The sequence below is a fragment of the Artemia sp. Qi Xiang Cuo genome, chromosome 8 (genome assembly GCF_049724085.1).
Source record: "Artemia sp. Qi Xiang Cuo chromosome 8, ASM4972408v1, whole genome shotgun sequence".
Taxonomy (NCBI): Eukaryota; Metazoa; Arthropoda; class Branchiopoda; order Anostraca; family Artemiidae; genus Artemia; species Artemia sp. Qi Xiang Cuo.
In genome coordinates, this window is record NC_142801.1 from 34,503,832 (window position 1) to 34,519,479 (window position 15,648).

General features: G+C 37.6%; 1 protein-coding gene across 1 annotated transcript in view; it reads left to right on the plus strand.

Moving 5' to 3' along the window:
- Positions 1–15,648, plus strand: part of LOC148949350 (uncharacterized) — a 177,224-nt gene that overhangs the window by 104,286 nt on the left and 57,290 nt on the right. Inside the window, exon 5 of the mRNA XM_089092679.1 lies at positions 2,639–2,687. Within this exon, the coding sequence (XP_088948805.1) occupies positions 2,639–2,687 (49 nt within the window). The remainder of the gene's footprint in view (positions 1–2,638; positions 2,688–15,648) is intronic.

Consider the following 15,648-nt stretch of genomic DNA (forward strand, 5'->3'; position numbering starts at 1 on the left):
TTGAGGACTATTTCAAAAGAATGAAAAATATGAGGTGTTAAAGAAAAGAAAGAAAATATTAGAAATTGGACTGTACAATTAAAGAGGGCATAATGCCTTTAAAAGTTGTTTGGTTTGTACGTTTTATTTATAATCGGATACTGATTTCCACGTAGATTTCGTGTTTCCGATTTACCGGAAAAGTGTTTCGATAAGTAGGCTAAACTAAGTAACATTAACTTAGGCTCAAAATATTATTTGAATAGCCGAACAATTATTAGGTCAAGCTTTGGGGCACAATAAGTTTCTCAGTTCAACCCTACGATAAGGGTTGCATTCCGATTATTTTCTTCGTGACATCAACTTAATTTAATACATATTTATTTCTTAGTTAAATCCTGATTGCTACTCTATACTATCTTCGGTGTCAAATTATGACACTCAATATTCTATAAAGATTAAATAAAAAAAAACAAGTTTTTTTTAACTGAAAGTAAGGAGCGTCATTAAAACTTAATACGAACAGAAATTATTCCGTATATGAAAGGGCCTGTGCCCTCCTCAATGCCGCACTCTTTACGCTAAAGTTTTTTATCGTTTTAAAAAATTAAGTTGTGAGACAGAGTCAAACATTAGCGTAAAGAGCGAGCCGTTGAGGAGGGGACATCCCCTTTCATATACGGAATAATTCCTGTTCGTTTTAAGTTTTAGTGTCGCTCCTTACTTTCAGTTAAAAAACTTTTTTTTTATTTAATTTCTGAACGTTTTTGAATTAATGCAGCTTTAATTTTGCCTCACCGTACATGAATAATTAAGACGAAATTTGCATTTTACTTTTTTTTTGGCTAGATGGCTTTCTCGAAATTTTGTTCTGACGTAACTTACGAATTAACTTACGTAACGAACTTCTATATTCGTATATTTTTATTACATATATTAGGGAGTTCGCCCCCTTGTCAATACTCTTTAGGCTAAAGTTCAAATTTTGTTCCAATTCTTTAAGAATGACCCCTTAATCACAAAGGCCGTTAATTAAAATAAATAGCTCTGATGAAAGTGCTAAAAAAAACTATAGCGTAAAGAGCGAGGTAATGACTAAGAGGCAGACCCAATCATATACGTAACAATTTCTGTTCATTTTTAAGTTTTGATGTTGCTCCTTACTTTCAGTTGAAAAAATGGTTTTTTTTTATTATTTAATTTATGATCGTTTTTTAAAATAATACTTGGAAACCCGGCGCCCCCTTCATAGCAATGTCCCTTCCCGAATGAAAATTTCCTCCATGGAAAGATCCTCCCACGTAACCCCGACCCACCCCTTAATTACCAGACGAAATCCCCCCCCCCACGAAAACTTATGTATACTTCCCAATAACCAATACTATATGTAGGCTAAACATCGGGCAAAGTTCATAACTTGCAGACCTTCCCCCGGGGACTGTGGGGGATTGAGTCATCCTCAAAGACATAGTTATTGTATTTTCGACCATGCTGAACAAAATGGCTATTTCAAAATTTTGATCGGGGGACTTTTGGAAAAAAGAGTGTCGGAGGGGGCCTAGTTGCCCTCCATTTTATTGGTAACTTAAAAAAGGGCGCTAGAACTTTCAATTTCCGTTCGAATGAGTCCTCCCGCGATATTCTAGGACCACTTGTTCGATACGATCACCCCTGGAAAAAACAAACAAAAAAACAAATAAACACGCATCCGTGATCTTACTTATGGCAAAAAAAAACAAAAAAACAACAAACTTTTTTACAGATAGGAGCTTGAAACTTCTACAGTAGGGTTCTCTGATACGCTGGATCTGATGGTGCGATTTTCATTAAAGTTCTGTGACTTTTAGGGGATGTTTTCCCCTTATTTTTAAAATAAGGGAAATTTTCTCAGGAGCGTAACTTTTGATGGGTAAGGTATTGATGAAACTTATATATTTGAAATCAACCTAAAAATTTGATTCTTTTGATGTATCTATTTGTATCAAATTCCATTTTTTAGGCTTTCGGTTACTATAGAGCCGAGTCGCTCCTTTCTTACAGTTCGTTACCACGAACTGTTTGATTAATAATTCACTGGTTGTTTCGACCGTGTCGACGTTTTCCGCGCTTCATAGGGGGATTAGGAGTTGGAAGCATCTTGATCAAAATATTTATATTATTCTATAAAGGTCTTCACATGAGCCCATATGAATAATCGAAGGAGAATTATAACCAAAAGACGATAAATACGATGCTTTTATTTTTTTCGTTTCAGAGTGTGACATATTTTTTAGTAAGTATGAATTCAATTTTATTTTTAGAGGGATTGGGAGAAGGGGGTAAGTAGATAAGTTAATAATTATGGACTTTTGGGGTATGAATAGAATAGCACAGTTGTTGAAATTGTTTGGTTGTAAGGTTTTTGGTGCCGATTAGGATATGTGTTAAGAACTGGTTGTTTGTTTTCTTTATCTTGTTTTAGTTTACCCCCCCCCCCCCCTGACAAGTTTCTTACTTCTTGGGGTTGCCGTTAACCTCTGGCTGTTGTTTGTTTGTTATAATAAATCCCCACTTCTCTCTCTCTCTCTCTCTCTCTATCTATCTCTCCCTCTCTCTTTCCAAAAAAAGTCGTACGACTCTTTATTATGATTGAATTAAAAGGGTAGATTTTCTTTTCCAGCTCCTGAGATACTGCATTTTGAACCCATTTCTTTGGCTGCAGACATCTGGTAAGAGCTTAAAATTTTTTAACACGAAAACTGATGCGCATGATTTTATGATACGAAAAAAAATTATACTCCGTTCTGCATGTGACACACGGTCAGCAGATATAGCCGTGCCCTAAAGTCCTCGGCTTGTGTGGTTAGCTATAGTTAGCTAGACAGGGGTCACTGTTATAGTGTCGAATCAATGAGTTTCATCACCGTAAAAATTTATCTCATGTGCTTTAATTATAGGAGGGTCCTTGCCCCTCCCCAAGGACTAAGAAGCCAGAATCAACCAGAGATAACGAATACATTGATTGATAAACTCTTCATGGTTTTTAAGAAGCAGGGACAAAGAAAAACGTAGTTTCTAACCACCTCGCCTCTCTCAAGAGAAAAAAATTCAGCATACAAAAATTATTTCAGCGATAATTTCTGATGCATTAGTTTAGTCAAAAGCTAGGCCGACATGTAAAAAAAGACCATTTTTTTTGGAAGACCATATAAAAATTGTCAGAGAAAAATATAAAACGCACCTGTTCAACGCACTACTATTGGGAACTTTGTTGAAACTTCGGACATAATTCAACGTTTTGGAGGGAGGAAACGGGTGGAGGTTTTCTAAATTATTGCCATAAGGATATCTAAGAGAAAGCTTTTTTATGTCTCAACCAACCTTGATGGGAGGTAAATATAAATTTCTCAGTTCTGAATATTGGGTATCCAAAAACTTTTGCGTGGGAGGGAGGAATGGGAGAGACTAAATTCTTGTAATCAGGAAAACTATAAAAAAATCATTGGACCTCAACTAACTTGTTGAGAATTAAGAGTTAGTGTCTTAGTTATGTTTTTTTGGGGGGACTGCCCGATCCAACCTATTGGGGATGAGAAAAGGAAGAGTGCCTAAACTTTTATCACTGGGATACTTATTAGAAACGATTATCGATCTCACATATAGGGTAAGTTTCCTATTTGTGCCTTTTGGAGGTGCATATCCTAGCTTTATTGTTCTAGGTCCTTACCTGTTCCGACCTCCCTGGTACACGGTAAAAAATCCGTTCGTACTTTTACGCTAAATTATGGTGCAGCAAGTGGGCCTTATGCTAAAAAAGCGTACTTTTAGTAACAGACGCTAATTCAGCGTGTTTCAGTCAGAGGGTCAAAAATAAGGCATTCTAGCGTACATTGTGACTGATTTAACGTTATGGGCGGACCCACTGTATTCGTCACAGCCAATCCCTGTGATCCTGAAATTGTCATCCTTTTCTGTTGCGAAACTACAGTCATTTAGCGTATTTTTTCGTTGGTTTGACGTGAGAGGTGTGGCCTTCCAGTTTCATTTCTACGTATCAAAGAAGCCTCCGCGTCTTAATTTTTTGGCGTACAATTACACTCCTTTAGCGTAAATGGATAATGATTAGCCGTGAGGAGTGGGGCAACCCATACAAGTTTATATGGGAGGGGGGGGTGCACGTGATTTTTTGGGGTCAAGACAAAATAAATTTTTTTTTGGAACGGGGAGGGTCCCGAGTTGAAATTTTGAATTGCAGCTTTTACAATTTAATTAATTTTAAAATTAATATAGTCCAACTGTATTATGTACAACTATTATTCAAACTAACAGTATTGTTCAACAATTGGTAAAAATAGTCTATAATCTAACAGTTGTATTACAATTAAATCGTTTCCAATAGCAAACAGGTTGTCAAACGACTGGAAAACAGTAGTTTGACAGGTGTACCGCAATCGAATCCTAATGTATTGAACAAAAAAAACAGCTTTTTCAACTGAAAGTAAGGAGCAACATTAAAACTTAAAACGAACCAAAATTATTATCTATATGATGGGGTTTGCCCCTTAGTCAATACCTAGCTCTTTACGCTTAAGTTCGAATGTTGTTCCAATTCTTTAATAATGACCCCTGTACCACAAAGGCCGTTAAATTAGAGCTGATAGCTCTTTTAAAAGTACTAAAAAAAATTTAGCGTAAAGAGCGAGGTATTGACTAGGGGGCAAACCCCCTCATATACGTAATAATTTCTGATAGTTTTAAGTTTTAATGTTGCTCATTACTTTAAGTTGAAAAAACTTGTTTATTAGCTTAATTTCTGGTCGTTTTTTAAATAATGCTTGGAAATTCGGCGCTCCCTTCATAGAAATATCCCTTCCCCCACGAAAATATCGTCCCACGTAATCTCCTTCCCCCTCCCTGCTAAAAAAATCCCTCCTGAAAACGTCTGTATACTTCCCAATAACCAATACTGTATGTAGACAATGGGCAAAGTTCATAACTTGCAGCCCTTCCCCCAGGGACTGTGGGGGATTAGGTCATCTTTAAACACATTGTTATTAAATTTTCGACTATGCTGAACCAAGGGGGTTATTTCAAAATCTTGATCGGGTGACTTTGAGAAAAAAAGCAAGGGGGGTCAAGTTGCCCTCCAGTTTATTAATAATATAAAAAGGTACTAGAATTGTTAATTTCCGTTAGAATTAGCCCTCTCGCGATACTCTAGGACCACTGCATCGATATGATCACCCCTGGAAAGAAAAAAACAAAATAAATAAACATGCATCCGTGATCTTTCTTTTGGCGAAACATACAAAATTCCACATTTTTGCCGATAGAAGCTTAAAACCCCTACAGATGAGTTTTTTGATACGCTTGATCTGATGGTGTAGTTTTCATTAAGATTTTATCACTTTTAGGGGGTGTTTCCCCCTTTTTTGAAAATAAGGTTAATTTTTCATGTTCGTAACTTATATATTTGAAATCAGCAAAAAAATACAATTATTTTAATGTATCTATTGGTATAAAAATTTCATTTTTTAGAGTTTTAGTGACTATTCTGCCGGGTCGCTCCTTACTTACAGTTCGTCACCACGAACTGTTTGAAAGGCTGGATTTAAACTCAGATCCAGATTTCTGGGGAAAATATCAAGTCAAATGGCAGTAGAAAAAAGTGCGAAAAGACCTTGATCTGTCGTACCATACAAAGCTTAAATTCAAAGGGAAACTTGCCAAGCGAAACCTCTACCAAGTCCAGCGCAGTTGCTCCTACCCAGTATACTAACCCCTTCATACTGAAACCAGCTCCAGGACGAGAAAAAAGCATAAACAGCCTCAGCATTTCACTTTTGAATAATTTTTATCAACTTAAAAACACGACCATCAGACCAAACACTACGGAAAAAGACAAACGAATCCAATTATTTCTTTATTATTCAATATAATTATATAACTCAATATAATCAATATCACAAATATTTGACTAAGAAATTACAATAAAAACAAGAAAAATTATTTTTAAGTTTGCTTAAAAATTCCCTGACTCTTGCTGGTAGGGGAGAGCTTTCTTCACTGGTTCCATCTTGGCAACATACCTGCAAAGATAGTTCATAAGGTTGCTACAATCAGGAAGGGTTCTTCGTAACAAAAAGTAATTATTCAGTGGGAGAATAATGTCAGTGTGTATAGCATTCAGATTAGGTCAAGCTGTGATTAACAATATCTCGAGCAACGGCAGTAGCGAAGACAGGATGTTATTTTCGGAGGAAGACCTAGAATATAAAAGAGGGATGACAAGATAGAGGTAGAACAGGTTGCAAAATTTGTTCAGTAGAGTATAAGGAGGCCAGGAAATACAGACATAATATACCCGAAAAGATAGCTCAGTGTCCCTGAAATTTTATGCAGGAGTCAAGAAGGAGTGGGATGAGGGTTTTTATTTTAAGGTGGGACTTACGGATGATTTATCCAAATTTTGGGGAGTTAAGGTCTTGCTTACAAGCAAAGGATTGCATGCTCGAAACAAAAGTACATCTATTACACCTAAAAGTAGACAGCAGTTAGAGCAAGACGTAGATGGCACAGTAACCTTTAAAATTGAACAAGAAAACATTGCTTCCCGAAACATCCAAAAGATTAAGGCGAAGGAAATTCAAAGTAATTAACACAGATAACCAGAAAAAAGAAAAAAATTCTTGTTATAGATGTATTCACTTTACAAATGTAACCATCTCCTCCCATCAAAATTCAGAAATAAGTTTAACAGGCAAAAAAGAGAAAGAATATTTCGGCTTTCTAATTTCGAAACACCTTATCTGGAACCTGAAATTACGACAACGGTGTGCTGATACATCATCCAATGACCATCCCTCTCAAACTCTCTGAAGAAAAACTGCAGGATTTGTAATGAAAGACTATCAAAGACTCAGCTCTGGAACTAAGCATCTGGGAAAAGTACAGATACATTGTCTTGATGCAGGACAGCTAGCCTCTAATTTTAACAATCATACACACCTTCAAAACAAAGCTTCGAAACGACAGATAACACCTTCCACGAATGAGATAAGATGATGCAGGATCAAGATCAAAATCAGGTACTTCTCTAATGTTCCAGCAAACAAGAATGGGGCTCTCTTCAGCATCACAGTAAAGATACGCCAACTCTTGATCATAGATTAGCAATTTCCTTGACAGAATAAAAAAGAACTGTCCCAGCGACCTAACCATATCCACTATTTCAGCAGCTTCTACAGCTTAGTCTGTCACATCACTAATCACATAAAGTCTTTTCTTATAGACAGCACCCTTGAAAATGAGCTCCTGGACTGAGCATGCGTCTTTCCCCAGCTTATGTGGAGACAGTGTCAAGTACCAAGTGTTTGTCAGCTTTCCATTTTTATAAACTGTACAGCTGATTTCCTGACACATTCAATTTGAAAGAGATAGGTAATTCTGGTACTTCTGGTAACTCTCGGCCATTGTCTTGGTTAGATTTATAGTTGAGGATGCACTTTTAGCAGCATCTTTAAAATATCTATGTCTTGATTCAAACTGAAGAGTCGAATAGTGAATTAGGGGGCCCAGTGTTCGCACATACAAAGGAAAGTGACGCATTGTATGGTCCTTGAACCTATTTTCATCATACTCAAATATTTTTGCTTTCAATTCAAGGTACATTCTTATTGTAAAACCTAAGTTTGCAATAAGCATGTCAGTAAACCTCCGACTTGACACAAGCAATACAATTTTCCTCATCAGCAACATTAGAGACCAACATTCGTTTTCAGCCTTTCTTGAAACTAAATGTCCAAGTATTAGAGGAAACTGGCGAGGAAATACCAAATTTTGGATTGCATTATCTTCAAGGCACTTGAAATTATTTGAGAAAGGGGGAGGTTTGTCCTTAGCATCTAAATCCTTGTAGTCAAAGTTGGCAACACTAGCACTAAGCTCTGATTCTTTGAAAACACCATCAATAATCAAGTGCTGTAAACATTTTCCATCATCCCACTTCATAACAGCTTCATACAATTCACGGGCTATGCATGGTGGTAATCTGTCACATGAAAATTGGGCAAGGCATTGAAATCGGAATTGAACTTTACGCCATTTACAGACTGCTTCCTAACATTTGGTTCTTGCAGCTTGTTTAAAGATTCCTCATAGGATACTTTAGATCTAAGAGAAAACTTAATTTTCCAATAGTCTTTAGCTGCAGTTTTTCCAGAGAACATGCAGACTCTGCCGGGATTCTGCACATTTCGGTTAAAGCATTTCACGAACCCCCCCCCCCCCCCAATAAAATTCGAGCCCAAGATGTCTCCACATATACAGAAAACTGTAATTTTGAACCTTGTCCCATCAATCACAATGCCTTCAGTACAAAGAAACTTTAATTCATTCACAACCTTCTTGAAGACTTTTTCAGTACCAACGATCTTGAAGTTCGATGCCAGCACTAGCATAACTAACTACACTAGATCTAGCCTTGCTCGAAGCCAAGGTGGGAAGTTGAGAACTAATATATAAAAAGCTAGAGTGCTGGTACTTTCCTGATGTAGACTTTTTAAGTGGTTTTTTTATTTGTCCCTCATCTTGGTCGAGCTGAAGAAATATCACATTTTTCTTCATGTCTGGATCACAAGCATACAAAGAAGCAAAACGGTCACCATCATAGAAATTTCTATATACACCTTCTTCTGAAGGATGATACAAATCCATCAGAAATCCAATAAGTCCTCTATCTTTCAAAAGATTCTCCAAGGTGGCTGCAACTGAAACTACTTGAACAAATCTTCTGTTTCTATACTTATCAAGTCTGATAAAGACTTGCTTCGGTACCACAGTACCGCAACTTGTAAAATTCTGGTCTCTCATGTACTGACATCTCAGTGATCCAGTGGCAGGGTCTGTAACAAGCAGTAAAGGATCCTGCATATAATAACAGTCAATTTCATCACATATTTTCTTAAACAAATCTGGCTGAAAAACAGAAGAGATGCATTTAGCAACACGTTCTTTAAGTTCTTCTGCTACAATTTCATGAGACTCGGTGAAGAGAAGCCTAAAGTTCTCAAGAAAAAAACTAACAGTTGAGGCAGCTACATGTTTCTCTGATTCTAATTGAAGGAGAAGCAAAGCAAGTCCATTTGCAATTGCTTTCCTTCTAGGCTCCATATCACGGATACTCGAGTCCCCTGACGATGTTTGTCTCGATCCTGATGTTTTATTTGTAGCTGCTTAACCAGCTCCCACTATTTCACCTTGGTTCAAATATAGCATTTCTGAGTCTAGTGGCTCAGATGATTCATTTTCTTCAACACAATCCTTATCATGGTTAAGGGGAGTGCTCAGGTAGTTTAAAGCCTTATTATTTTTTAGTTCTCTGCAAATGTGAGACCGCAGGGAGCTCTATACTTGAAATTTCTTACTACAACCTCTAAAAGGACATGGTACTTCATCTGAATCTTTTATATGGGAGTAGAGGTCAGGAGGTCTCTCCTCAAAAACTCTGATGAACAGCAACCTTTACTGCAGGGAACTGTGATTGCAGTCTCACTAGGCATTAGTGTAAAAGCAGCCTTTTCCGTTTCTGAATGGGACTTTAGATGAGTAGCAAGTTTTCTATGCTAACTGAAATGCTTATAGCTGTAGGTTATGGGGCATATGGCATGACGAGAGGCAAACAGACTGGTATGCTATTTAACATGAAATGTATATTCTTGCAGGCTGTGAAGTTCCAATGGACAAACTAGGATTTGCCATGAAGTTCTGCAATTTGATGCCATCAAGATCAGATCTGCAATGAAGTTTGACAATATACAAAACTGGAAAAGATGGCTTAGAGAATTCTAGGTGCGCACCCCCCCCCTTTTCCATAGTGAATAACGTCCTTAATTTGTAGCTTAATATTCCTATCATGCTCTTTTGAGTAGAAACTTAAGCATGAATGAACAAGTAATAAAGCAAATAGAATAAATGCTTATATTTTTGCAGCAGATCATGGTTTGATTTGATAATTTATGTTCATCAAGAGTATGACAAAATATTGTAATGCACATCCAAAATATTGATAACCCTACAGAGCATGTTCTATGAATAAAGTGTTTCTGAAAGAAACATAGTTAGTTTATTTCTGTATGTTGACTTGAGACCCAACCTGTTAAACTAAGCTAAAGCTCATTCTAAAAAAAAAAAGTCAACAATGTATTTCAGCCATTTTCTTGGCAGGTAGGCTAAAACAGAAAGACAGAACAGCTCCCATTAGTACTGTAGAAGCCAAAACACCTTTCACATGTTTCAAATTTGACATACAGATGAAGGTGCAGAAAAAACTTTTAGTGAACAAGAATTTCTGAATTTTGACTCAACTACTAGAATACTTCTAATATACGAAAGTATGTAAAAACTTTTGCAGTTTCGTGGTTTAGTGTGGGATGCAATGTGGAAATTCCTGAATTTTCTAATTTTCTGACCGGAGCTTCCAGAGGATGTGGCTGTTACACTCAAATGGAGGATTGAATTCTGAATCACATGATTTTTTTAAAGAATAAAAATAAGACAATTCCATTATGTTACACTTCTCTGCGAAGATGAGGCGCCACCCGTAAAATATCGGATTCGATTATAAGAAAATTTTACATTGGAAGGAGCCGGGACCCAAAGGCCAACGCTCTTTTGTATATGACTTTTATCCAGTACCTCCTCTTGAAGCTAACACAAAACTCAAATGTTACTTAATTTGCTTAATTTATATTAGTACAATCCTACAATCTATTTGAAGTCGGATAAATATATTATCTAATTACTATTTGACAACATGTATAAAAATGGAAAGAAACATGAAAATCTTATTAATAGAATATTTATGTACATTAATAGTGTATTATAAAAGTGTTTTCTGATAAGAATCCCCTTTCCCTTTTGATTTCACAAATGGACGCCACTGTACAGAGAGTGGTCACTGGCGTTTACCCCCCCCGAAAATACCCCCCGCTGGGCATTTTCCGCAGGGGTATTTTCCAGGGAGGGGTAAACGCCTAGAATCACTGAGAGCATTGTTTAATTCTATTGGTAAAATGCTACTTTGGCTATTTTGGAAAGAGCTTAAGCTAGAAAAAAGAAACTTTCAGAGATAGGGCTACAGGGTAAAGTATGTCCCAGGACAGTATTTTGAAGTACATACCTCCACTCTTTTTGCCTCTTGAGAATCCTGAAATTTGCCTACATGACAGGTAGCAATTCCTGTTATTTGAGTAGAATTTTAAGCCGTATGTATGTTTTTTTTTAATTTAGGAATTATATTTGCATATCTTTAAAACCTTATAAATTGGGATTGAGCAAAATTATGAAGCTATAAAGAATTTTGTTGTACTTTATTTAAGCAGAAGATCTATTTAACAAGGTTTCACTTTTATAACACACAGATTTTTAAAGGTCATCAAAAGTTAGGACCCTCTAGAGGGAGGAGTGGAGGTAAATACTTCAAAACACCTTCCCGGTACATTCTTTAGCCTGTAGACGCATCCCTGAAACTTTCGTTTTCCTAACCTAACATCTTTCCAAGATAGCCAAAAGTAGCTAAAGTAGAATTTTACCATTCTATCTGCAGAGTTCATAAGACTTATATAAAAGTAAAAAAAAAAACATCAAAAGAACTTACCTTTCCGAAATAAGTCCACAACTACAAGTGAAAGGTCTTCGTTTGTGTAGCTTTTAATCCCCATAGATCAAAAACCCGGACGACCCCCTTTTACGATATTTTTGCATCGGGCATGCCCCGCGGTATGACCCATTTTTGCAAGAGTTGATTGTCAATAGCTCCTCCCAGTACACTGAACTAGTTTAAACATATATTCGAGGAATGCAAAAATACGGCAGAAGTACCTATACACTAAAAAAGTGTATTTTCACGCTAATCCAACAACTAGAAAGTACGCTGATCAAACGTGAAATAATGCCGTCAACGTCAAAGTACGTTTTTTTTTCGTGTAGAATACCAAAAGTCTCGTCATTACAATGTTTACCAGAGTAGATGACCGGGTTCCAATCAAACTGGGTGGGAAGTAAGAGTAAGTGTCCTAGTTGTGTCTTTACAGAGTTTGCATTCGATCTCAAGCGTAATCATGCCTGGTGTACGAGAGTCCAAGATGTGCCTTTTGGTACCCAAACATATCCGAATATAACCTCTTCGAAAAGGTTTCCTAATTCATGAAATAAGAATAATCCACTAGAAATGCTGTCCGGACCAGATTTATTGGGAAGCAAGGTCTATTGTCTTAGATATGTTCATGGGACCCTACTTAGATATGTTCATGGGACCCTACCCACCAGAATAGGTTGTCAGATTTCAACAGATGCTAGTGAAATATGACAGCTAAATGCCACGTAGTGGAATTTTGGGAACCCAATCCTCTTCCGATCTGGGAGGGAAAGAGAAGTCTAAATTCTTGTTATCAAGATATTTCTAAAAAAAAGCTACTGGATCTCAACCAAACTTAGTAGGGAGTAATCTATTATATGTTAGTTATTTCTTTGTCTATTTTTGTGTGGGGGTGAGGGGCCGGGACAAACTAAGAGAGAGATAGAGAGGGTTCCCAAGTACTTTTTTCGGGATATCTAGCACAAGGGAATATTGAATCTCTATCGCATTTACAAGGAAGTAAGAGTTAATGTCCTAGTTTTGTCTTTTGGGTGTCGTGACACAATCCAATTGCTTCATTTTTTCTAATGTTTTTCTATTGATTTAGTGTTTGATTTAAACAGTATGTATTCCCCCTCTATTACAGGCCTAAGAGCCTTTGGGGGATTAGCACAATGTATATTCTTGTATGATTAATTGATTATGAATAAATCTTACCTTATCTTCAAAGAGATGGGAGACCCAAAATACAGGTCGTTATCTACCAGAAAAATCTAGCAGACCTAACGTTTTAATTTTATCTTTTGGGGAGCCAAGACAAACCCACTTTAGTTGGAAATATGAGTAAGTTTCCTATTTGTGCCTTTTGGAGGTGTATATCCTAGCTTCGTTGTTCTAGGCCCTTACCTGTTCGGACCTCGCTGGTAGAATACCTAAAGTCTCGTCATTACGATGTTTACCAGAGGAGACGATCGGGTTCCAATCAAACTGAGCGGGAAGGGAGAGTAATTGTCCTAGTTGTCTCTTGTGAGAGTTTGCAACCGATCTGACTTGTGGATGATTTCTCCAAATTTTTGTCCTTACGGCATCCGCAAGAACAGTACCGACCGGATCATTAGGCAGCGCAATCAAGCTGCCTAAGTAAAGAACGAAATTGGCGCAATGTTTTATTTCTTTAGACCAGGGCCCTTCGTATCGAAGGAGTTGTCGTAGAAACTTCGAAAAGGGATCATTCGATTGGAGATTGGAGTGGCTTGTGCCCTTTTTAATAGTCGAAAATGATTGGAAGGAAACTAACACCCCTTCTACGCCTACAATTCCCCCAAACAGAAGTATTTTGAGATAGCCATTTTGTTCAGCGTAGTTGATTTCCAGATAGAAATTATTTTTTTGAGGAGGAAACTCCCCCACAGCCCTCAGGGCAAATGCTGATAATTTAAGCATCCTAGAGGAAAGTTTGAGTAAAATGAAATAACTTTTAGAGGTTTTGCGAGTTCAGGGTGCTCGAACAGGTTTGAAAATTAATGTTAAGAAGACTAAGTCACTAAGGCTAGGAATAAGTGAAGATTAAAAGGTGACGTTGGGTAATGAAAAGATTGATTAGGTGGGCAGCTTCACTTACCTGGGTAGTATTATTAGTAAAGATGGTGGGAACAGTGAAGATGTTAAAAGTAGAATAGCCAAGGCTCAGGGTGTTTTTTCATATTTAAAAAAAATTTGGAAGAATAGGAAGATAAGTCTGCAAACCAAGATTAGAATATTAGAAGCTATAGTGTTAACAGTAGTAAAATATGGCTCTGAAACGTGGACTCTTCGAAAAGCGGATGAAGATTTGCTAGATGTTTTCCAGAGAAATTGCCTTAGGATTGTTCTCGGTGCCCGGCTGTATTTAAAAAAAAATATGCTATACGGAAAATGTGGTTCAATACCGCTCTCTAGGGCTATAGTGAAAGAAAGGTTGGGGTGGCTAGGGCACGTTATGCGGATGAAGGATGAAAGATTGCCGGAGATTGTTCTTTTTGGCCAACCGTCTAGGGCTAAACGGAAAGCAGGTCGTCCTCGTCTGGGGTGGGAGGACGTCATAAAAAAGATTTAAAGAAAATGGAAGCTTCGCGGGAGGGTGTAAAAAGGGAGGCTTTGAATAGATTGGGATGGAGGAGGAGCGTGCGCAGCTGTGTTGACCTCTGGCGGCTTGGTGCTGCAGTGAGTTGTTAGTAGTAGTGCTAGTAGTTAATAAGCTTTTTTCACTTATTTTTTCGTTTGTCGTGTTTTAACTGTTTTTTCTCTGTTTTAAATAATAAAAAATCTAATTACAATAACCTTAATCCTTTTGATTTATTGTTTAGGATAAACTTCGATAGGTAATCATTTATGTAAAGGAATATCTAACGCCGATGGTGCGTAACATCTGCCGTCTAGATCCTGTTAGAAAATCAATGACACTGTAATGCTTATGTGCTCTGATGCTGGAATCGTTTAATTGAGTCAGTAAACGGAAGAGGGGGCTCTTATTGCGCGCAAAGGTTATCATTAGAAAGTACTACCTGAAACAGAATATTAGAAATAGATTACTGGTCCTCTCGGTTAGGATTCTCGAAAAGTATCACGTAAGATCCCACATGTGTGCCTGTTCAGTTAAAAACGGGAGTCTTTCCTTGAGCTCTGAAAAAACAGGTTACGTAGCTCCGAAGAAACAGATAAATGTGTCATGCGTAAACATTCCTTATTACGTAAGAACTAAAGAAACAAACGCTTTGAAAAAAACACCTTGAGAAGTCCTGTAACAGCTTGAACGTTATGAAGAGAAATGTCTTCAAATGTCATGGAAAAAAATGTCTTAATAAAATTCCTCTGCCTGGCGCTCGTCTTGCGTAAGACCCACGCGTGCGCCGTCGTTACATAATACTCCCGTGTTCGCTGTCATTACGTAACACTCACGTTTGCGCTGTCATTACGTGAGACCGACGTGTGCCCAATTCTCAGTTATAAAGGGGGGGGGGGTCCCGCGGGTTCTGAAAAAACATGTCACATTAGATTGTGTCATCCTCTATTACATAGGTAAACATTGACTTAACTAACAACTGCATCTCGTAGTTTCCCCTTCTGACTTAACTAACACCTGGCCATTAAAAACCAGGCACTTGTCGTATTGCAGGGGGTGTGTCTTCCCAAATGTAACCACTGACGTAACACCTGATCATTTAAAACACGGCTCCCATGGAATCCGGGAGGTGTGTCTTTCCAAATGTAAAAATTGACGTAACACATGACCATTTAAAACAGGGCTGTCATGGAATGACAGAGGCGTGTCTTCCCAAAAGAAAACATTGACCCAATACCTGACCATTTAAAGCAAGGCTCTCATGGAATGACAGGGGCGTGTCTTCCCAAAAATAGACATTGATGTAACACCTGACCATTTAAAACAGGATTCTCATGAAATGATGGTAGAAACAAGGCTCCCATGGGAATCCGGGTAGGGCTCTCATGATATCCAAAAAGTGGATACTACTAATGTTACCCGATAAATCAATCCAATATTTCTGTATGCTTGA